Source organism: Zalophus californianus, chromosome X (genome assembly GCF_009762305.2).
Source record: "Zalophus californianus isolate mZalCal1 chromosome X, mZalCal1.pri.v2, whole genome shotgun sequence".
Taxonomy (NCBI): Eukaryota; Metazoa; Chordata; class Mammalia; order Carnivora; family Otariidae; genus Zalophus; species Zalophus californianus.
The window spans coordinates 71,671,549-71,694,792 of record NC_045612.1 but is presented as its reverse complement, the minus strand read 5'-3'; the positions used below and the strand labels follow the sequence as shown (position 1 = coordinate 71,694,792).

At 38.0% G+C, this 23,244-nt stretch overlaps 1 protein-coding gene across 3 annotated transcripts in view; it reads right to left on the bottom strand.

Moving 5' to 3' along the window:
* The window catches only part of TEX11 (testis expressed 11), a 295,012-nt gene that overhangs the window by 264,545 nt on the left and 7,223 nt on the right, over positions 1 to 23,244 (bottom strand). For all 3 annotated transcript variants that reach the window (XM_027608457.1, XM_027608459.1, XM_027608458.1), the window contains exons 3-7: positions 13,810 to 13,931; positions 12,585 to 12,669; positions 8,355 to 8,434; positions 4,067 to 4,147; positions 3,856 to 3,975 (exon numbers count right to left, since the gene is read on the bottom strand). In XM_027608457.1, the coding sequence (XP_027464258.1) occupies positions 3,856 to 3,975; positions 4,067 to 4,147; positions 8,355 to 8,434; positions 12,585 to 12,669; positions 13,810 to 13,931 (488 nt within the window). The remainder of the gene's footprint in view (positions 1 to 3,855; positions 3,976 to 4,066; positions 4,148 to 8,354; positions 8,435 to 12,584; positions 12,670 to 13,809; positions 13,932 to 23,244) is intronic.

The following is a 23,244-nucleotide window of genomic DNA, read 5'->3' as shown; positions in this document are numbered from 1 at the left end:
AAGAACACTAATTAATTTCATTTATATGTAATATCCAGAATAGGTAAATTTTTTTTAATATGTTCAGTTAGCCAACATGTAGTACATCATCAGTTTCTGATGTAGTGTTCAATGATTCATTAGTTGTGTATAACACCCAGTGCTCATCACAACAAAATTTGTAGAGACAGATTAGATTAGTGGTTCATTAGTTGTGTATAACACCCAGTGCTCCTCACAACAAAATTATAGAGACAGAAAGATTAGGGCTGGGGTCAGAAGGAATGGAGAGTGATTGTTAATGGACAGGGGGTTTCTTTTTGGGGTGATGAAAATGTTTTATTTTAAAAAAAAGTTTGTGGGGCGCCTGGGTGGCTCAGTCATTAAGCGTCTGCCTTCGGCTCAGGTCATGATCCCAGGGTCCTGGGATTGAACCCCACATCAGGCTCTCTGCTCAGCGGGAGCCTGCTTCTCCCTCTCCCACTCTGCCTGCTTGTGTTCCCTCTCTCACTGTCTCTCTCTGTCAAATAAATAAAATTAAAAAATAAAAATAAAAAAAGTTTGTATTTAAATTCGTTAGTTAACGTACAGTCTAATATTAGTTTCATGTGTACAATATAGTGATTCAACACTTCCATACATCACCCAGTTGCTCATCACAAGTGCACTCCTTAATCCTCATCACCTATTTAACCTATCTCCCTGGCCCACCTCCCATCAGTTTGTTCTCTAGAGTTAAGAGTCTGTTTCTTGGTTAGTCTGTTTCTTGGTTTGTCTCTCTTATTTTTTCCCTTTGCTCATTTGTTTTGTTTCTTAAATTCCACATGAGTGAAATCACAGTATTTGTCTTTCTCTGACTTATTACACTTGCATAATACTCTATAGCTCCATCAACATCATTGCAAATGGCAAGATTTCAGCATGTAGCTGTCCAGTATCCCCAACATTATTTGTTGAAGACACTGTCTTTTTTCTACTCGATATTCTTTCCTGTTTTGTTGGAAGATTAAAGGACTGTACAGTTGTGGGTTCATTTCTGGGATTTTTATTCTGTTCCACTGATCTCGGTCTCTTTAAGTGCCAGTACCATACTGTGTTAATCACCACAGCTTTGTAATATAACTTGAAGTCCGAATTGTGATGCCTTCAGCTTTACATCTGTTTTTCAGGATTGCTTTGGCTGTTTAGGGTCTTTGGTGGTTCCGTACAAATTTTAGGACTGTTTGTTCTAGCTCTGGGGAAAATGCTGGTGGTATTTTGATAGGGAATGCATGAAATGTGTAGATTGCTTTGGGTAGTATAGACATTTTAACAGTATTTGTTCTTCCAATCCATGAGCATGGAATGTCTTTCCATTTCTTTGTGTCATCTTCAATTTCTTCCCTCAGTGTTTTATAGTTTTCAGAGTCCAGGTCTTTACCTCTTCGATTAGGTTGTTTCCTAGGTATCTTTTTTTGTGTGTAATTCTAAATGGGATTGATCCCTTAATTTTTCTTTCTGCTGCTTCATTATCGGTGTATAGAAGAGCAACAGATTCTGTATGTTAATTTTGTATCCTGCAACTTTACTGAACTTGTGTATCAGCTCCAACAGTTTTTCACTGGAGTCTTTCAGGTTTTCTATATACAATATCATATCATCTGCAAATAGTGGAAGTTTGACTTCTTATTTACCAATGTGGATGCCTTTTATTTCTTTTTGTTGTCTGATTGCTGAGGCTAGAACTTCCAGGACTTAAATGTTAAAAAGCAGTGGTGAGAATGGACATCCCTATCTTGTTCCTGACTGTAAAGGAAAAGCTCTCAGTTTTTCCCCATTGAGGATGACATTAGCTGTGTGATTTTCATATATGGCCTTTATGATGTTGCTGTATGTTCCCTCTAAACCTACTTTGTTGAGGGTTTTTTTTTAAGATTTTAATTGACAGAGAGAGCAGCAGAGGGAGAGAGAGAGCAACAGAGGGAGAGGGAGATGTTGAGGGTTTTTATCATGTATGAATGTTGTACTTTGTCAAATGCTTCTATTGTCAAATGCATCTATTAAAATGATCATATGATTCTTATCCTTTCTTTTACCCTTAAGGTGGTGTATCATGTTGACTGATTTGCAAATATTGACCATCCTTGAAACCCAGGAATAAATCCCATTTGATAATCCCACTGAAGACCCCAAATAGCCAAAGCAATCCTGAAAAATCTTTGATTGTGGTGAATAATTTTTCTAACATATTGTTGGATTTGGTTTGCTAGTATTTTGTTGAGAATTTCTGCAACCATGTTCATCAGAGATATTGGCCTGCAGTTCTCTTTTTAGTATCAGGTGTTGGTATCAGGGTAATGACAGCCTCACAGAATGAATTTGGAAGTTTTCCATCTTTTCTGTTTTTTGGAATAGTTTGAGAAGAATAGGTATTAACTCTTCCCTTTTTTTAAAAGATTTTATTTTTTAGTAAACTCTACACCTAATGGGGGGCTCAAACATACAACCTGAGATCAAGAGTTGCATGTTCCACCAACTGAGCCAGCCAGGCACCCCTATTAACTTCTCTCTAAATGTTTGGTAGAATTCGCCTATGAAGGCATCTGGTCCTGGACTTTTGTTTGTTGGGAGTTTTTCGATTACTGATTCATTTTCTTTACTGGTTTATCAGTCTGTTAAATTTTTCTATTTCTGTTTCAGCTTTGGTGGTTTGTATGTTTCTAGGAATTTATTCATTTCTTCTAGGTTGTCCAATTTGTGGGCATATAGTTTTTCATAATATTCTCTTACAATTATCTGTATTTCTGTGGTGTTGGTTATTTCTCCTGTCTCATTTGTGATTTCATTTATTTGGGTCCTTTCTCTTTTCTTTTTAATAAGTCTGGGTAGAGGTTATCAATTTTATTAATCTTTTCAAAGAACCAGTTCCTGGCTTCATTATCGGTTCTACTGTTTTTTTAGTTTCTATATCATGTATTTCCTCTCTAATCTTTATTATTTCCTTCCTTCTGTTGGCTTGACTGTGGTGAACATTGCACAATTCTGTGAATATACTAAATCATGAACTGTACTTTTTAAAGATTTTATTTATTTGACAGAGAGAGACACAGCAAGAGAGGGAACAAAAGCAGAGGGAGTGGGAGAGGGAGAAGCAGGCTTCCCGTGGAGCAAGGAGCCCAATGTGGGGCTCGATCCCAGGACCCTGGGATCATGACCTGAGCCAAAGGCAGATGCTTAATGACTGAGCCACCCAGGTGCCCCAATGAGTTGTACATTTTAAATGTGTGTATTTCATAGTATATGAATTATATCTCAATAAAAAATGTTAGAAAATAAAAATAAAGTCTCTCTCATTTCAAAAGTTATGTAATTACAGAGAGCAAACTCATCATGGCTTACACTTTTTCAACTATAAATGAACACCTAAATGCACCGAGACAAAGGAGGAAACCCACAAGCCAAACAGAGGTAAAGTACAACTTTAAACACTGATAGCAGCAGACTTTTAGAAAACCTCAGTAAACAACCCAGAACAACTGCAAATGAGAAGACTCTCTTCAGGCAATTATTTTAGGCAGACTGTTAATGTAAGAGAAAGTCACAGAGAGGTGTTTCAAATCAAGGCTACTGCCATAAAGAAATGACAGACATTATATGCAGTGATTAAAAATGTTTAGTTATATATCAGCCTTTCTAACTTCATTCATCCCCACACAGATATTAATCACCATTAATAATGTTACCTTCAGATATAAAATGGAGATAAAAAGTCAAATATAATATCCTCCATAAAAGGCCAATGACACCTGACTTTCTTCTAGTAAGTTATATCTCATCACTTTGCTTTTACATATACAAAATGCCCCACTGTAAGGCTATGGTGACCATGATACCTACTGCCTCTGCTTGGTAAGAAAGCACTTTGAAAAGGTCGCTCTCCACAGCAATCTTCTGCAAAGTCATGTGGACCTCAGTGGAGCTTCTCTGCATTAATGTGACATATAACTGCTCCAGACCCTGGAAAATAAAATCACAATACAATGTCATGATGAAAATAACCACAACTATTACTAATAATGGCTACAGCTAAAAATCAGTGGTAACTTACAGTAACGGCAGCTTGAAAAAACTGATCAGCAATCACAGCATTTCCAATATCCACCCACCCTTTTCCTGTTTTCATATTCATCTGGAAGAGAGAAGTTAGAGAATAATTTTTAAAAATTCACAACTCCTCCAAACTGGTTGAAGAGAGTATTAAATAAAATATTTAATTCTCTGTCCATATTCAGTAGTGTAATCCCCAGAAAAAAAATAACAGCATTTATTATAGTTCTATGTTCTGCTCTAAACTCCATAATTTAATAGAAATGGTCTCAAGAAAAGCAATAATAAAAAATTAATAGACTTGAAAACACATTTTCTAAGAATTATTAAAAGAAAATGTTGGGATAATTTAGATAGGAATAGAAAGTTCTGAAAAGTTAATTCTTCACATACTTGAAGTAAGTTATATGATACGCATTAGATTATCACTCAACACACCTTGGTTCCAGCTTTTAATTACACCTCTAATAAAATTTTTATTAGTCCAACAAATGTTTGTTAAGTATCCTTTATAAGCCAGGCACACTAAAGAAGCTCACAGTGTTATAACTGACAGACATCAAAATAAATAGTTGCTATGTAATATGCACAAATGCTATGGAAGCAAACAAGAACTGAATCAAGATGGAGAACTGAGCACATACAGCTCTACCCCTTCTACAAATCCCTAGAAATGATATGTGTGTGTGCATGTATAAAATATACAATATACTGTACATTTTACTATAAATTTACATATCGGATATAAGTATACTACAAACTTTAGTATAAGTTTTATATACTATAAATCCCTAGAAATTATATGTCATGTCATATATATGTGATACATATAATCTCTAAGGATTTATATATATATATATATATATTTCCTAAAATAAGAGAAAATATATACATATTTTTCTTATCAATAAGAGTCCTGAAAAACAAGGGGCATTTTCATTTGACCTGAAATTATGAGGAACTTCTGAAAAATAGACACCAAATGGGATGAAACAAAAACCCACATACCAAAACGCACAAAAATGCAAAATGTGGAAAACATCCTGGATGTGAATAGTAGTATCAGGCAGCTGGCTTCCCCACCAAGAGGTATCTTCCCTCCTCCCCAGGAAGGAACAGTGAGTACAGTCACTTAGGCTAGAGAAAAATAGAGTTCCAGATGGCTGACAACACAGGCCAATACAAAACATCCAGCCCTACCTTTTGATCAGTCACTCGATTCAGGTTATGGTAAACAGTGTGACACAGTATTCACAGACTATCAAGGAATCTCAAATCAAATCTGAGCAAGAATCCCCAAACAACTGAGGGAAACCGAACTCATGAAAGGACATCACACTCAACAAACAGAAGAATATCTAAGGAAATAGAATGAAGAGAACTAACAGATGGAAACAAAGAGAAATAGCATTATCCACAGAATCATATAGCAGTCACAATCAGTAAAATGCTCCTTTTAGTTTTCTATCTTCCAAATCAACAAAGTCAAAAATGCAAATATTAGAAGTTAACAGAAGTTGGAAGGTTAAAGATGAGGGAAAGGTAGAGAGAACACAGGAAAGTAAAAATATACTCTCCAAAATTGATGGGAGAAAGAAAAAATTTTTTTGGATTTTTATTTTTTTTAATTATGTTCAGTTAGCCAACATATAGTACATCATCAGTTTTTGATGTAGAAAAATTTTAATATATTACATTTAAGGTTGAAAAAGGTTGCCATCAGAAAAATTAAAAATAGTATAATATAGTTAGCAAAAACTGGAAAGAGGAATACAGGGAGGTAAAAAATAATAGGAAGATAAATCTTCATCTATCATAGCACAAAAAAATAGATCATATGTAAAATTGATAAATCAAGATTTTATTTTTATTATTATTATAGGCTGAACTATGTCTCCCTAAAATTCATATGTTGAAGCCCTAACTCCCAGTACCTCATAATGGGACTGTATTTGGAGACAGGGCCTTTAACAGGGTGATGAAGTTAAAATGAGACTATTGTGGTGGGCCCTAATCTAATCTGACTGGTGTCTTATAAGGGGAAATCTGGATACACAAAGGGACACCAGAGATGCATGCATACAGAGAAAAGGCCATATGAAAACACAGTGAGAAAGCAATCATCTGCAAGTCAAGGTGAGAGGCTTCAGAAGAAACCAAACCTGCAAACACCTTTATCTTACACATCCAGCCTTCATAATTTTGAGAAAATGAATTTCTATTGTTTAAGCCACCTAGTCTGTGTTATTTTGTTATGGCAGCCCTAACAAACTAACACAGTATATGGAGGTCGGGGCACCTGGGAGGCTCAGTTGTTAAGTGTCTGCCTTCGGCTCAGGTCATGAACTCGGGGTCCTGGGATCAAGCCCCACATCAGGCTCCCTGCTTCTCCCTCTCCAGCTCTCCCTGCTTGTGTTCCCTCTCTCACTGTGTCTCTCTCTGTCAGATAAATAAACAAAATCTTTAAAAAATAAAAAAATAAAAATAAATATATGGAGGTAACCATGAGATGTGAAAACAGAAATAATTACAAGTAGTAGCTTTAAAAAAAAATAAGAAAAAAACATATATACAAGGCAATTCATTGCAGCACCCAAATGTCCATGGAAGGAAGCTGGTTGAATATAATAAGGTACAGGTACCAACTGAATACTGTGTAGCTATAAAAAATGAGAAATATCTCTATATACTGCTATGGAGTGATCTCTAGGATATAACATTAAATGAGGTAAAAAAAAAAAGGTGGAAAAAAGTATATATATGGAACGCTACCATTTATCTAAGAACCTTTGGGGTGGGGAAAGACATGAATATATACCTGTTTGTTTTATTTAAAAAAAAGGATAAACAATAAACAAAATAGCTATCCACAGGGGAATTAAGGGAACAGAGTGGAGAGGACACAGATAGAAGGCAGACTTATCTGAATATACTTCCTTCAGCAGATTTGACTTTGGAACCATGTAAATATTTGGCATAATTATAAAAACAAAATTCAGTCCTAAGGGCAGAAAAAAAGCAACTGTCAAAAATCAAAAGCAAACAAAAATAAATTATCTGGGGCACCTGGGTGGCTCAGTCGGTTAGGTGTCTGCCTTTGGCTCGGGTCGTGATCTCAGGGTCCTGGGATCGAGCCCTGTGTTGGGCTCCCTGCTCAGCCGGGAGTCCGCTTCTCCCTCTTCCTCTGCCCCTCCCCCCACTCATGCACTCTCTCTCTCTCTCTCTCTCTCTCTCTCTCTCTCTCAAATAAATAAATCTTTTTTTTTTTAAGATTTTATCTACTTGACAGAGAGAGACACAGCGAGAGAGGGAACACAAGCAGGGGGAGTGGCAGAGGGAGAAGCAGACTTCCCGTAGAGCAGGGAGCCCGATGCGGGGCCTGATCCCAGGAGCCTGGGGTCATGACCTGAGCCAAAGGCAGAGGCTCAATGACTGAGCCACCCAGGCGCCCAATAAATAAAATCTTTAAAATAAATAAATAAAAAGGGGCCCAATAAATAAAATCTTTAAAATAAATAAATTAAACATATAGCAGTCACATGGCTCAGTAGGTTAAGCGTCTGGTTAAGCATCTGCCTTTGGCTCAGGTCATGATCTTGGGGTCCTAGGATCAAGCCTGGAATCAGGCTCCCTGCTCAGCGGGGAGTCTGCTTCTCCCTCTCCCTCTGCCCTCTGCCCCGCTCACGTTCTCTCTCTCTCAAACAAATAAAATCTTTAAAAAAAGACACCTTGTGTTTTAGAGACACATACTGAAATATTTATGAACAAAATGATGTGTTTTATATTTGTTTCAAAATAACCCATGGGGTCAGAGATTTGCTGTTGGAGGAGATATAGAAAAAAATGAGTGGTCAGGAACTGGGTGATAACTCTAGCTGAGTGATGGGGAAATGGGGAAATCATTGTACTAATCTATTTTGTGTGCACATTTGAGCTTTTCAATAAAATACTATTTTAGAACACTGGGAAAAATATTTTCCACCAAAAAAATAACACTTGCTTCTAGGGAGCAAGACAGGGGTAGGGAATGATGAAGCAGAGAACTATTACTTTTTATTACTTACCATAAATCCTGAATTTAAGTTCAATACTTAGTCCACTGAATCACTGTAATAATGACAGTACTGCTGAGACCTTTCAATGTAACAGGTACAATTATCATAAAAGGAACATGGATGGCACTAAAGGATCTAACCCCCTTCCCGGGTCACACCAACTTTAACCATCTTCGTAGGAGTAATGGCTATTTCATTCCATCTGCACTTTCTCCTTATTTAATTAGGACTTACCAAAATCTGTCTTCGAATAGCTTCTTCGGAAGCAGCTGAGCCTTCACACATACACACCAACTTGCAAGCAATATGCCATACTGCAAAACAGTAATCAGACACCCATAAACACAAAACATTCATTCTCCTTTTATATATACTTATAAAAAGAAAAGAGGTGCAAAGTGAAACCAGTCTTGGTAAAATGATAACTGTAAAGACCTTTTTAAAAAATCAATTATCAAAAGTAAATGAGCTGAAAATTATCAAATGAATTATTTGCTTAATACTCTAATCTCTAATCAGACAGATACTTAATTTTCAAATTTTAAGTTATGCAGGTCTTAAATTCTGAAGACTCACTGAAGATACCTAGTTCCATGTGATGCTTTTGTGTGTATTATGCTGACAGCAAAAATAATTCTAAGTAAAACTAGAATCGAAAGCTATTCAACAGGGACGCCTGGGTGGCTCAGTTGGTTGGGCGTCTGCCTTTGGCTCAGGTCGTGGTCCCAGGGTCCTGGGATTGAGCCCCATATTGGGCTCCCCGCTGAGCGGGGAGCCTGCTTCTCCCTCTGCCTGCTGCTCCCCCTGCTTGTGCGCTCTCTCTCTCCCCCTCTCTGACAAATAAATAAATAAAATCTTAAAAAAAAGCCATTCAACATCTGACAAAATTTCTGAACATCAGAATAGTTTTAGGTTATTCCCCTAGACTGTGAATCTTTCTAAATATATTCTTTTCTGTTGATGATGTAGAAGTTCTTGAAGTGTAACTTAGAAAATATAGATTATCTTCATTATACAGTTCACTTCCCCCGAAAATAGGAAAGTTTGAATAATTGTAAGCTCTTTATTTACATAGTTTTCTCCCATCATAAGACAAGTCCAATTTTTAAAGATGACTTCATAAATAACTGAACTAGTTGCTTTGATGTTAGATCTCAGCAGCCACTCAACCTATACTAATACCATTTTCAATTACTATTCCATTGAAAAAGAGATTTGCCCAGATGAAATTATGGGGTAATTGAAGTCAGATTCTCATTACCCATCATGAAATATAAATTCTAGTCATCCTTTAATAAAGTTATTTCTGAAAAAACCTCCCAATAAAATAACTCCTAATCATATATCTGCTTTGTCTTGCTTTTCCAATTTTGAAGGTATTTCCTTTATTTTTTCCAAAGTTTACTAATTCTTTGGTATTCTCAAGGAACCTGATCTCTCAATCATTTTCCCTCTCCAAAGATATCTTCAGTACCTCCCTCTCAACTTACTCCTTCCCTTCTACCTTCAAACATATCTGTCTCTCTTCCTTGAAAAACATCAATTAACCCCACTGTGCTTCAAGCTTCTATCTCACTTCTCTTTTAAAGACAAACTTCTTAAATTGAATGGTCTACCTACTCCCTCTACTTTCTTGCTACTCACTCATCTCCTTAATTAAGCCCCTGCAATCTGTTTTGCATCCTTACCACTTTTCTAAAATTGTACTACCAAAGATCACCTTCCCTGACTTCACAGCAACATTTCACAATTACCATAACCTTTTTAAAAAATACTACCTCTGGGGCGCCTAGGGGGCTCAGCTCATTAAGCTTCCGACCCTTGGTTTCAGCTCAGGTCATGATCTCAGGGTCGTGGGATTGAGCCCCGCCGCGGGCTGTGAGCTAAGCATAGAGTCAGCTTGGGATTCTCTCTCTCCTCTCCCTCTGCCCCTCCCCCTGCTGGCATGTGTGCGCACTCTCTCCTGCTCTCTGTCCCAAATAAATAAATAAATAAAATCTTTTCTAAAAAATGCTACTTCCTTCGCCTCACGCTGTCTTGGTTCAGCACTGAGCAGTCGCCCTCTATGGGAAATGCCTTAGTCTAAGAGCTTTGCTCCCATCCCCATGTTCTTGATCTGGCTGTTTATAGTCACCACCAAAAAGTCTCTGGCAAAGGCAGCTGAGGCCAGGACAGAATGCTACTTCAGTATAAAGATGTTTTCTCTGCTGCTGTTGCTTTTCTTTGTCTTCTCACCAGCCTGTTCTTGGCCCCTCTGTGTTATAAACATACTGGTTAGGTGCTTGCTGTCTGACTCCTTACAACTGCCTTACTCTGTTCCATCAGTGCCCAAAGCTTGGTATTTCAATTGACTTCAGACAACACAGTGTTGCATCCTCTGGCATCCGTGAATTCTTTATTTTTATTGTTAATCCGCTCCTTCCCAGATCCTCAAGCATAATGTATGCCTGGTATTTTTCTTCTGGAGTCTTACCTTGCGCCTTTCACTTACTGCCCGCCATATGGTATGACAATCCTATAAGGAGTAGGCACTCAATAAATGGATAGTGAGTCTCCTCTAGAATATTCTGTCACTTTTGGTCTCCTATCCTTGTATTTTTCTTCCCAGTCCTTAACTGCCAGAGTCAAGGTAAAAATCTCACTACTCTGTTCTCTCAACACCACTGGTTCTTAAAATTTGGTGTGCATGAGAACAGTTTTCAAATTATATACATATCCAGGTTTTATCCTAAACCTATAAATCAAAGTCTCCAATGGTGGGGGCTGAGCATCTGCATTTTAACAGACTCCACAGGTGATTCTTATTTATACCAGTATTTAAGAATAACTGCTCTTTATTTTCTCCCTCAGAGAACTCAACTACTCGTGTGGCTTCAACAATCACCTCCATGCGAATAATTACCAAATCTCTAGGCAACCTGACCTTTCTCATAAGTTCTAGTCTCACATCTCCAAACTTATTGTCACCTCAAATGCAACAGGTCTAAAACTAAAATTTACAAGTCATTCCTCTACTTCTGACTTCCCTGTTTCTGTTCAGTGTTCCATAATTCTTCCCAATAACAAAAAATTGTAGGTTATAAATCTTGGTAACTTTTTCATCACATACCATAATCCGGGCACACCAAATTTGTTTTTAAGGAGACAAAATATCTTCCAATCAACATATTTTTGGAATAAAACTCTTATATCAGAGGCTTTCTACACTCACATCCTGTTTTCCACTGTTTCTTAAAATTACTATACACAGAACAAGCACCCAAATGTCTACTTAAGAACTGCTACATGCACAGAGTCAGTACATTGGGAGAGGTCCATCTACCAAATCTCTACTATTTGACAAATAGTGAACAACAGCTAGAACAATGTTCCTTGATATACAGAACAGTAGGAGTTTAGATTTTAATATCACACAGTTCGATTGTGTACTAAGTTTCTCCAACAGATAAATTTCTAACTCTTCCCATAACTACAGGATCAAAGGCTCCGAGGAGCAATATCAACATTTATCTGAGAATTAAAGAGGTAGAACTATTCTCTAAACATCCTAATAGAGGAATGGACTAATAAGTATATTATTGACTATATTAACCACTAATCACCCTAGACCTACACTGAAACTGTACACAGTTTGGTTTATATTCATAAAGATAAACACTTAGCAATGAATTCCACTTGCTGCATACAGACAAAATTCATTTGTCCTTACAAAGCCAAGCAGTCCAGAGATTCACGTTTTGGCTCAATGTACCCTTTAAAATGGGGCAATACACTTTCCATAAATGCATTAACTGTCACTATCTTTGTTGAAAATTGGTTAACTGTCAGCACACTGGACCCAACCACTTAGCTAAAGCACCAGAACTCTGCCAGACAGTGGACCACATATAATGCATCCAAGCAGATGAGTTTGGTTTGGGGGTTCTGTTTTGTTGTTATTCTTTTTGTTTGCTCTCACAGGTAGGAAAAAACTTCTGTAATTTTTCTCAGTAACTCAGTCTAAAGCTCATCAACCCACCTCATGAGGAAATTATTCTTTACCGATTTTTAAATCTAAATCCCTCACATGGCAACATTTCTCATTCTATTATTAATGGAGAAAGGAAATTACTATTTGATAGTCCTTCAGAACCCTGAAGATTCTGATCATCTCTTCTCCAGGGAAAATAATCCATGTCCTTTAACATTTCCTCAAGCTCTCACTTTCCCACCCTTTTAACATCTTTGTTGTTCACCCACCCCCCAGACTATTTCTTGCAGTGATGCTTTTATTAATCAGGAGCTAACCTCTGAAAAAAAACATACAATTCAGGATGTTTGCTTGAGAAACTTCTATGTATGGGTCATTTTGATCTTAACAAATATCCATCTATAAACTAGTCAAAATATTATTTAAACTGCAAGAACACAACCTAATATAATAAAAATACTACTCATACCACGAGTCACAAAACGTATACGTACATTTAGCTTTCTGCTCTTCACTTATAACCAAACCTGCTCTCTTGGTAACTGCCCAGTTCCACAGGTTTACTGCCATTTCTTCAATCTGAGCAAGAGAAACATTTTCTTAGCCAGTTAAAATACTGCCCACCTCCAGTGGTATTATTTTTCTTACATGTTTTATGCATATGTGATTATTGTGGGTCATTTATAGGCCCTCTGTAATCTAGTCCCATTCTACCTTGCCTCACCCAAAATGTACCCACTGTTAGAGTAATTATTTGACTGTCCCACGAACACAACTTGTTCATTCCTATCCATGCACTTTTATTCATACTACTGGCTTTACCTAATATACCTCCTCCCATTGCCTTTTTTTCTTTTTTTTTAAGATTTTATTTATTTATTTGAGAGAGAATGAGAGATAGAGAGCACGAGAGGGAAGAGGGTCAGAGGGAGAAGCAGACTCCCTGCTGGGCAGGGAGCCCGATGTGGGACTCGATCCCGGGACTCCAGGATCATGACCTGAGCCGAAGGCAGTCGCTTAACCAACTGAGTCACCCAGGCGCCCGTCCTCCCATTGTCTTTACATAACTCAAATCCAGTTCAGTCTCACCAGGAACATGCACAAAGCTTTCAGCAACTACTATAGTCTATGTGGATCTCTCTCCTCTTTGAATTTCTATATTCATTAAGTTTCACATAATTGAGCAATTAAGTATGCTGCATTGTATCATTTACTCTTTGTTTTAGCTGTTATTAAGCCATTAGGTTTGAAAATCCAAAAATAGATTTCTATGTATTTATAATGGTTAATCATAAAGACTATTTTTTTACTTATACAGGACATTAATTAAAATGGTGAATCATCAAAATTTATCAGGGGCACCTGGCTGGCTCAGTCAGTGGAGCATACAACTCTTGGTCTCTGGGTTGTGAGTTTGAGCCCCACGTTGGGTGTAGAGATTCCTTAAAAATAAAATCTTTCAGGGGAACCAAGGTGGCTCAGTTGCTTAAGCTTCTGTCTTCGGCTCAGGTCATGATCCTGGAGTCCCAGGATCAAGCCCCACATCACGCTCCCTGCACAGTGGGTCGGTGGGGAGTCTGCTTCTACCTCTCCCTCTGCCCCGCCCCAATGCTCTTTCTCTCTCTCTCTCACTCACTCTCTCTCTCAAATAAAATCTTTAAAAATAAAATAAAATATTTCAAAAAAATATATAATAAACAAAATTGTTTTTATACCAACCTGAGCATCCTGTATTTCAGCCATAGACTCCCTGTTGATATTTGCTATGTCGGCGAAGAGTCTGTCAATTGCCTCAGGTATGAGGGGTGAATTCTCTCTTAGAATCAGGTTTTCAACAGTTTCTGAAATAACAATGGATGATAAAACTGTGAACCATATCACCACTGGCTAAAAGTAGCAAATAATTTTGAAATCTGTTCCTAGATCTTTGGTAAAATGAATAATAGCATGAAGAAACCTGAATCATCCTTACAGTAAAACCAAACTGGAGATAAGGTTTTGTGTAGCTAAGGGTAGAGTACAATTTTCAAATAAACTTTGTATTCCCTGAGAGTTACTTGTTTATAACTTAATCATCACTTATTCTCGGAAAAATGCACTGAATTCACAAATAGTTAGATTATCTTAAAACTACAAAGTAGAAATTAACAATGTCTTCAAAACTAGAATATGCAGAAATTCTGAAAGGAGACATATATGTGCCCTGTAAAACTGAAATACTTATTAATACTTGAAAGCATTAGACAGACATAACTTACAATGCTGGCTCTGAAGTCCTAACCTTACTTTGTGAGAAAAAAAATGACATACCCAATTAGCAATAACATTAACCAGTTATTGAATCTGTACAAATGATGTCACCATTTTCTAAACAATCTGAGCTCCAGACTCCACGTAACTGAATCTTACAAGACCATAGAATTCCTTAAAACCGAAGCATGATGTAAAATCACAATTGATGCCTTTCATATTATCGAATTGAGATTTTTCCAAACTCTTGTAACAAACTCTTGTAACAGAGGTCTCCATAACCTCTACATGTCTCTAATTTCTTACAACATTTTTGAGCATCAATTAGCAAGAATGTTAATATTCATAACAATACTATACACTGCAGAGCACCTTCTGAAAGAATTTTTAACATGCTCCAATAATCTGTTAAATGAAAAACTGTCAGTTAAGCATCAGAAAATAGATTCACATTAAGATATCATAAAGCAAGGGGCACCCAGCTGGCTCAGTTGGAGCATGCAACTCTTGATCTCAGGGTTGTGAGTTCAAACCCCACGTGGGGCATAGAGATTACTCAATAAAATAATACAGACTTCACTAAGCAAATTATGCTCAAATATGCTCAAATATATTTTTTACAGCTCTAGTACCCACTGCATGAGCAGAGGTATTAAGGAAAATATACCATATATATTTTGTACATCTCAGGTGATGAAATATATACAAAAAGAAAAACCTCTAGCTTCCCTACTCCCATAAAGTAGATCATGGAAAGGCTAATATTAAATATCTTGATTCTTATAAGATTAGGCAAATATCAGGCTGAGAAGCGTATATATTACAGCCCTTCCTCGAAATACTGATAACAGAATTAAGAAAGTTTAGAATGGGAGAAAATACCTGCAAATCATATATCTGTTAAGGAATTAATATCCAAAATATATAAATAACTTCTACAATTCAAAAGCAAAAAAAAAAACAATCCAATTTAAAAATGGGCAGAGGATCTGAATAGATGTTTTTCCAAAGAAGACATAAAGAAGGCCAACAAGGGCCTGAAAAGATGCTCAACATCACTAATCATCAAGGAAATAAAAATCAAAATCATAATGAGTTAGCACCTCACACCTGTTAGAATGGCTACTATAAAAAGACAAGAAACAGGGGCACCTGGCTGGTTCAGTCAGTAGAGCATGGGACTCTTGATCTCAGGGTCGTGAGTTCCAGCCCCATATTAGGCATGGAGCCTACTTAAAAAAAAAAAAGACAAGAAATAACAAGTGTTGGCAAGGGTGTGAAGAAAAAGGAACCCCTGTGCACTGTTGGTTGGGAACGTAAATTGGTGTAGCCACTATGGAAAACAGTATGGAATTTCCTCAAAAAATTAAAAATAGACCTACCATATAATCCAGCAATTCCACTTCTGGGTATTTATTTGAAGAAAATGAAAGCACTAACTTGAAAAAATATATGCTCCCCCACATTCATCGAAGCATTACAATAGGCAAAATACAGCAATAACCTAAGTGTACATCAACAGATAAATGGATAAAGAAATTATATATATACACACAATGGAATATCATTCAACCATAAAGGTGAATGAAATCTTGCCATTTGTAATAACACAGATGGACCTTAAGGACATTCTGCTAAGTGAAATAAGTCAGACAGAGAAAGACAAGTATTATATAATCTCTCATATATGTGGAATCTTAAAAAAAAAAAAGCAAGCTCATGGGCGCCTGGGTGGCTCAGTCAGTTAAGCGTCTGCCTTCGGTTCAGGTCGTGATCCCAGGGTCCTGGGATCGAGTCCCACATGGGGCTCGATCTGCTCAGAGGGGAGCCTGCTTCTCCCTCTGCCTCTTCCCTCTGCTTGTGTGCTCTCTAAAATAAATAAATAAAATCTTAAAAAAAAAAAAAGCTCATAAATACAGAGAACAAACTGGTAGTTGCTGGCAGGGCCGGGTGCGAAATGGGTGACTGGAGTCAAAGGTACAAACTTCTAGTTATAAAGTAAATCAAGTCCTGGGGATGCAATGTACAGCATGGTAACAGTAGTTAATAATATTGTATTGCATATTTGAAAGTTGCTAAAAGAGTAAATCTTAAAAGTTCTCATCACAAGAAAAAACATAACTATGCATGGTGATAGATATTAACTAGACTTGTTGTGGCGATCATTTCACGATAAGTACAATGACCAAATCATTATGATATACACCTGAAACTAATATAATGGTGTATGTCAATTATACCTCAATAAAAAAAGAATTAGCAAAGTTTAAAAATTGTTTTTAAGAATCCAAATACTATTGGGATACCTGGGTGGCTCAGTCGGTTGAGCAGCTGCTTCGGCTCAGGTTATGACCCCAGGGTTCTGAGATAGAGCCCCGCGTCGGGCTCCCTGCTCAGCGGGGAACCTGCTTCTCCCTCTCCCTCTGCCTGCTGCTCCCCCTGCTTGTGCTCTCTCTCTGACAAATATATAAAATCTTAAGAAAAAAATAATCCAAATATTCTATAAAAACAGATTTTTTAAAAGATTTTATTTATTTATTTGCCCGATGCAGGGCTTGATCCCAGGACCCCAGGATCATGACCTGAGCCGAAGGCAGCCGCTTAACCAACTGAGCTACCCAGGCATACCTAAAAATAAATTCTTGAAACGTTTTTGACAAGAAAACAAAAACCCAATATAAATTTTTAATTTGAGTTCCTTTTTTAAAAAAAATTCAAAAATACTTTAGTAGAATACTAATCATAACTTGCGGTTACATAATACATGAGATTGTGAAGACATTAATTTTGATTTGTGAATGTTTTCTTAATGTTTTATATATTTGTTCTGTCAATATAATCGTGGTCCTTCAAAACATATTTTCGAAGTCATTCAGGTGTGCAACTTGATTGACACCAGCTGAGGCAATGACAGCACACAGTGCTTTGGGATAAAACACCGTCAGCAAAGCTGAGTAAGTAATAGACATCACACAGCTAAATGGTTGACTTACACCATGAACGAGAGACTTGCTTCTAGGAGAAGCTCAGAAAAGAGTTTCTAAAAATACAACCTATTCCTGAGATCTGAAGACGACATGCTGTATTAAGGTTATAACCAGCAAGACTGTACATTTTGAAAGAATGTGATTAAATTATCTTCCTAACTACTGAAATAAACTATGATTTACAGCATGACTTCAGTCAATTTAATTTAAATGAGATTCATCCTGAAGGGGTCACTCTATTGAGATAGCCATGTTAATCAGTACCAATTAATTCTGATTTGGTAGACAGCATTCTAGGTATAGAATAATAGCGAGTAAGCATTTTCCCTATCCTTGAGAAAGGGATCTTCCATTATAACATGAAAAAAAAAATCTATCAAACATCCTGCCAAGTCTCTCCCTGTGGCCTCCACCAGCTCAACCAGTCATTTGAAAGCCAAAGCAGCTCAAAGACCTGTCAGGGTCAATTCAAGATTTTACTCCAAGTCACGATGATTACCTGCAACTTCTTTAGTGAGAAAAAAACGGAAAATGACAATAAAATTAACATTTGCATAGTGCTTTACAGTCTCAAAGCTTTTTCACATGCATTCTCATTTAATCATCAATCTACTCTGCAAGGGAGATACCTGTATTTTATAAGATGCAGAAACTGAGATTTAACAAAGTGTAGTGACTTCTCAAAGGTGATACAAAGAAAACAGCAAACGAGGATTTGAACTCAGGCTTTCTAATTTGAAATCCTGTACTTTCCACTATTCTAGTTCTATCAGGAAGGGCCTGAAGCAAGTGATGTGCCAAGACTGACACAACTAAAAAACTGCAGGGAGAGAAAAACTGAGCCAACACCATTCAGAGTACCACACTAGAATTCTGATTGCAGGCTAAGAAAAAGTACTCCAGCTGAGGCTAGTTTGAATGACCATAGCCAAATATCCAGTGTCAAAAGGGCATGGAAAACTCAAACAGATTTAGTCATAGATTAAAATCACATTGTAAATAATATTTTCTATGGTCAGAGAGATCATCATTTTTATACAATATTCCAGGAGGTCCCAACTGACAAACTGGGTATGGTACAAGAGATTCCAAGCAGCAAGTCATAATGCAGAAGTCCTGCACCATAGTTCAAAGAGAACGATTCACAGCGGTGTATTGTACTTCTGAGCAGCATCTTGGTCCTGGAGGGCAACTAGGAAAGGACGCGGGACAGGCTAACTCCGTGAAAATCCTGAAAACAGAAATGATACGGCTAGCTCCAAAGGTCAACAGGTACCTAGAGTTTGCCCCTAGCATGTTAAATCTCAAATCTGACGGCCAGTAGGACTTCACTTCAAACCAACTTCTTCCCTACTCCACAATACTGCTATTCTTTTTGGCCTTGGACAGAAGTTCTGGCTCAGGGACTGGAGTGAACCGAAGCCTGGGCTCAACAGGAGATAAAGCTATATTTTTGGAGGGCAACTGGCTGGGAGTGTGGGGGAAGCAAGAGCTGACAATATCATGCTAACTACAAAGGAATTTCCAGCTTGATTCTGGTCAAACTACATCAGTAGGAAGAATGTCTCCAAAGAGCCACAACTCTGTCCTATCAACCAAATGCACTGTGTAAATGATGCAATTAATCTAGGTATCTTATATCTTTCACACTCTTCTAAATACAAGGCCCATAACCAGACTCAACTTGCCAACTCATCCAATCGTATCCCTAAGCATCTTCTTTACCAAGTATCTGTATATATTACTCTTTTACTCTCATTACACCGTTACCCTTTGTAGCTGAGCCCTATTGTTGTTTTTCAGTGAAAGATTTTTTTTAAGTTTTTTTATTTCAGTGTAGTTCACACACAATGTTACATTAGTTTCAGGTGTACAACACAGTGATTCAAGTTTAAACATTATTCTATACTCACATACCACCTCTTACCATACAATGCTATTACAATACCATGACTATATTCTTTATGCTGTGCCTTTTATTCCCATGACTTATTAATGTTATAACTGGAAGCCAGTATCTCCCACTCCCCTTAACCCATTTTGGCCTCCCCCCCACCACCCTCCACCCCTCCCCTCTGGCAACCATTACATTGTCCTCTGTGTTTACAGATTCTGATTCTGCCTTTTGTTGATTCATTTGTGTGGCTTTTTTTTTTTTTTAGATTCCACGTATGAATGAAACCATATAGTATTTGTCTTCCTCAGTCTGACTTATTTCACTTAGCATAATACCCTCTAGGTCTATCCATGTTGTCACAAATGGCACAATCTCATCCTTTTGATGGCTGTGTTATTCCACTGTGTGTGTGTGTGTACATCGTAACTATTCATCTATCAGTGGACTCATTATACCTGCCAAAATGGCTAAAATCAAAAAGATAAGAAATAAGTGTTGGGGCGCCTGGGTGGCTCAGTCGTTAAGCGTCTGCCTTCGGCTCAGGTCCTGATCCCAGGGTCCTGGGATCAAGCCCCACATCGGGCTCCCTGCTCCACGGGAAGCCTGCTTCTCCCTCTCCCTCTCCCCCTGCTTGTGTTCCCTCTCTCACTGTGTCTCTCTCTGTCAAATAAATAAATAAAATCTTTAAAGAAAAAAAGAAATAACAAGTGTTGGCAATGATCTGGAGAAAAAGGAACCCTCAGGGAGCCTGGATGGCTCAGTCTGTTAAGCATCTGCCTTCAGCTGGGGTCATGATCCCAGGATCCTGGGATGGAGCCCCACATCATTGGGCTCCCTGCCCAGCGGGGAGTCTGCTTCTCCCTTTCCCTCTGCCCCTCCCCCCTTCTCCTGCTCTCTCTCAAATTAATAAATAAAATCTTAAAAAAAAAAAAGAAAAAGAGGGATGCCTGGGTGACTCAGTTGGTTAAACATCTGCCTTCAGCTCAGGTCATGATCCCAGGGTCCTGGGATCAAGTCCCACATCGAACTCCTTGCTAAGTGGGGAGCCTGCTTCTCCCTCTGCCTGCAGTTCCCCCTACCTGTGCGCTGGCTCCCTCCTCCTCCCTCCCTCTCTCTGACAAATAAATAAATAAAAATTTAAAAAGTGAGCGCTTTACCAGAGGCACATGCATTTAAAAGATACATAAATTAATTTTAAAAAATAAAAATAAAATAAATTTTAAAATTTTATTTATTTTTTTTTAAAGATTTTATTTATTTATTTGAGAGAGAGAGAGAGTACATGAGAGGGGGAGGGTCAGAGGGAGAAGCAGACTCCCCGCTGAGCGGGGAGCCCGATGCGGGACTCGATCCCGGGACTCCAGGATCATGACCTGAGCCGAAGGCAGTCGCTTAACCGACTGAGCCACCCAGGCGCCCAAATTTAAAAATTTTAAAAAAGAGAAGAAAAAGGAAGCCTCGCACACTACTGGTGGGAACGCAAACTGGCACAACTACTGCAGAAAACAGCATGGAGGTTCCTCAAAAAATTAAAAATATGATCCAATAATTCCACTACTGGGTATTTATTTACCCAAAGAAAATGAAAACACTAATTCAAAAGGATATATGCACCCTATGTTTACTGCAGCATTATTTACAATGGCCAAGATATGAGCCCCATTGTTTTTGAGACTCTTCTATTCAGCTAAGATCTGGTTTGTTTTACTCACCATGGATACCAAAGGCTATTTCCATCTATTTAAGCAACTTTAATTTAATTAATTGATTTCTGTTTACTGAGTGTTAACAACGTGATAGGCACTGGAAGAAAGACTTATCCAAGACACTACCCTGGTAGATTCACATCTAAATCAGACCAGAAACAATACCTGGAAAGGTTGGGAATGCAGGTGACAGACTGTAACAACACATTTGGAAGGCTGAACTGGGGATCTTGCGAGGAATACAAAGATGAGGGAGGCCATCTATGCCATCAAGTAGGTATATCACTCTACTAAGGGAAATTAAAATGGGAAAATTTACAACACTATGTATTAACTGCTGTGAGTACAAGATGAATATAAAGAAAGAACTGAGTAACTGCCCATTTGAGAGATGAGTTATACAGATGGCAGAATAGGCTTCATTAAGTTGCCATTCCATTTGAGGTGGGTCTTGAAGTATGAGTTAGAGACTGCCAAGCAACATACCAAACAGGGGGATGCACAGAGGTGTTGAAAAGCACAGTGGGTTTAAATAACCATAAATAATTATGTATAGTTAGAAAATGGGTAAAGGAAGGTTACAAGAAACACCATTAGAAAGGCATGTGGAAGGGGAGCTAGGCTGGCTCAATCAGTAGAGACTCCTGTTCTCGGGGTCATAAATTCAAACCCCACATTGGACACGGACCTTACTTTAAAAAAATATAAGAAAGAAAGGCAGGCAGGCATGTAGGGGACAGGGCCTGAAACACATTACATGGCACACTAAGAAGGTTGTATTGTGTTAGTTATTCTACCTCTTTATTTCATAAACCGTATTATTATTTCTACCTAATATGTGCATACTAGGTGACCCCAACAAGATTTCTGCACAGGCCATATAGAAGCTACGCTCATGGGATGCCTGGGTGGCTCAGTTGGTTTTAAACGGCTGCCTTCGGCCCAGGTCATGATCCCAGGGTTCTGGGATCAAGCCCGCATCAGGTTCCTTGCTCAGCAGGGAGCCTGCTTCTCCCTCTCCCACTCCCTGCTGCTCCCCCCTGCTTGTGCTCTCTCTCTGCCAAATAAATAAAATCTTAAAAAAAAAAAAAGAAGTTATGCTCATGACTCTGAACTATGTGGCCCTGTCTTGGAACATTTCCTAATAACTCTGCCATTCCTAATCTGAGGATCACATTATGGCATTTAAAGGAATAAGGAAAAAATAGTTCAGGGCAGCTTCCAAATGAATTAAACCCATTGAGATTCAAAGAAAGCCAATTATCTTGACTGAGTTTTACTACTGAAGTTTTTAAGTTTAGATCTGCAGTCTAACAGGGCAGCCACATGCGGCTACTGAGCACTTAAAATGTGGTTAGTGCAAAGTGAAATATGCTGTAGTTGTAAAATACACACCAGATTTCAAATATTTAGTATAAAAAAGAATGTAAAATATCTCAGTAATTTTGTATGCTGATTACATGTTGAAATATTTTGGATATGTGGGGCTAAAATATAGTATTAAAGTTATTGTTACTAAAAATAATTGCACCTGTTTCTCTCTACTTTTTTTTCTCATTACTTTTTAAATGTGACTACTCAAAAAAAATTTTTTTTCAGTAGGCTCGGAGCCCAATGCAGGGCTTGAACTCACGACCCTGAGATCAAGACCTAAGCTGAGATCAAGAGCTGGACGCTTACCTGAGCCTTTTTTAAGAATTTATTTATTTATTTATTTTTAAATTACATTTGTCGCTCACATTATAGGTCTAATAGATAGGGCTAATCTAGAGTATATGTCGTGACTGACTTCTGAAAATTTGTTGAAACAAATTAGTTAGTATCTACCTCCTAACAGTGATCTTAAATTTAATAGGAAACAAAGGTATAAAATTAGACATTTTAAAAGACCATAAGGGTATATATATATAAAAGCAAACACTGGGGCACCTGGGTGGCTCAGTCGGTTAAGCGGCTGCCTTCGGCTCAGGTCATGATCCCAGGGTCCTGGGATCAAGCCCCGCTTCGGGCTCCCTGCTCGGCGGGAAGCCTGCTTCTCCCTCTCCCACTCCCCCTGCTTGTGTTCCCTCTCTCGCTGTGTCTCTCTCTGTCAAATAAATGTGGCATCAGACTTTGTTCAACATCAGGAAAGCAGCCTAAGGGGCGGCTGGCTGGCTCAGTCAGAAGAGAATCTGACTCTTGATCTTGGGGTAGTGGGTTCAAGACTCACACTGGGTATAGTGATTACTAAGAAAGAAAGAAGAAAGGAAGGGAGGGAGGGAGGAGAGAAAGAGGGAGGGAAAGAAAAGAAAGGAAAGGAAAGGGAAAAGGAAAA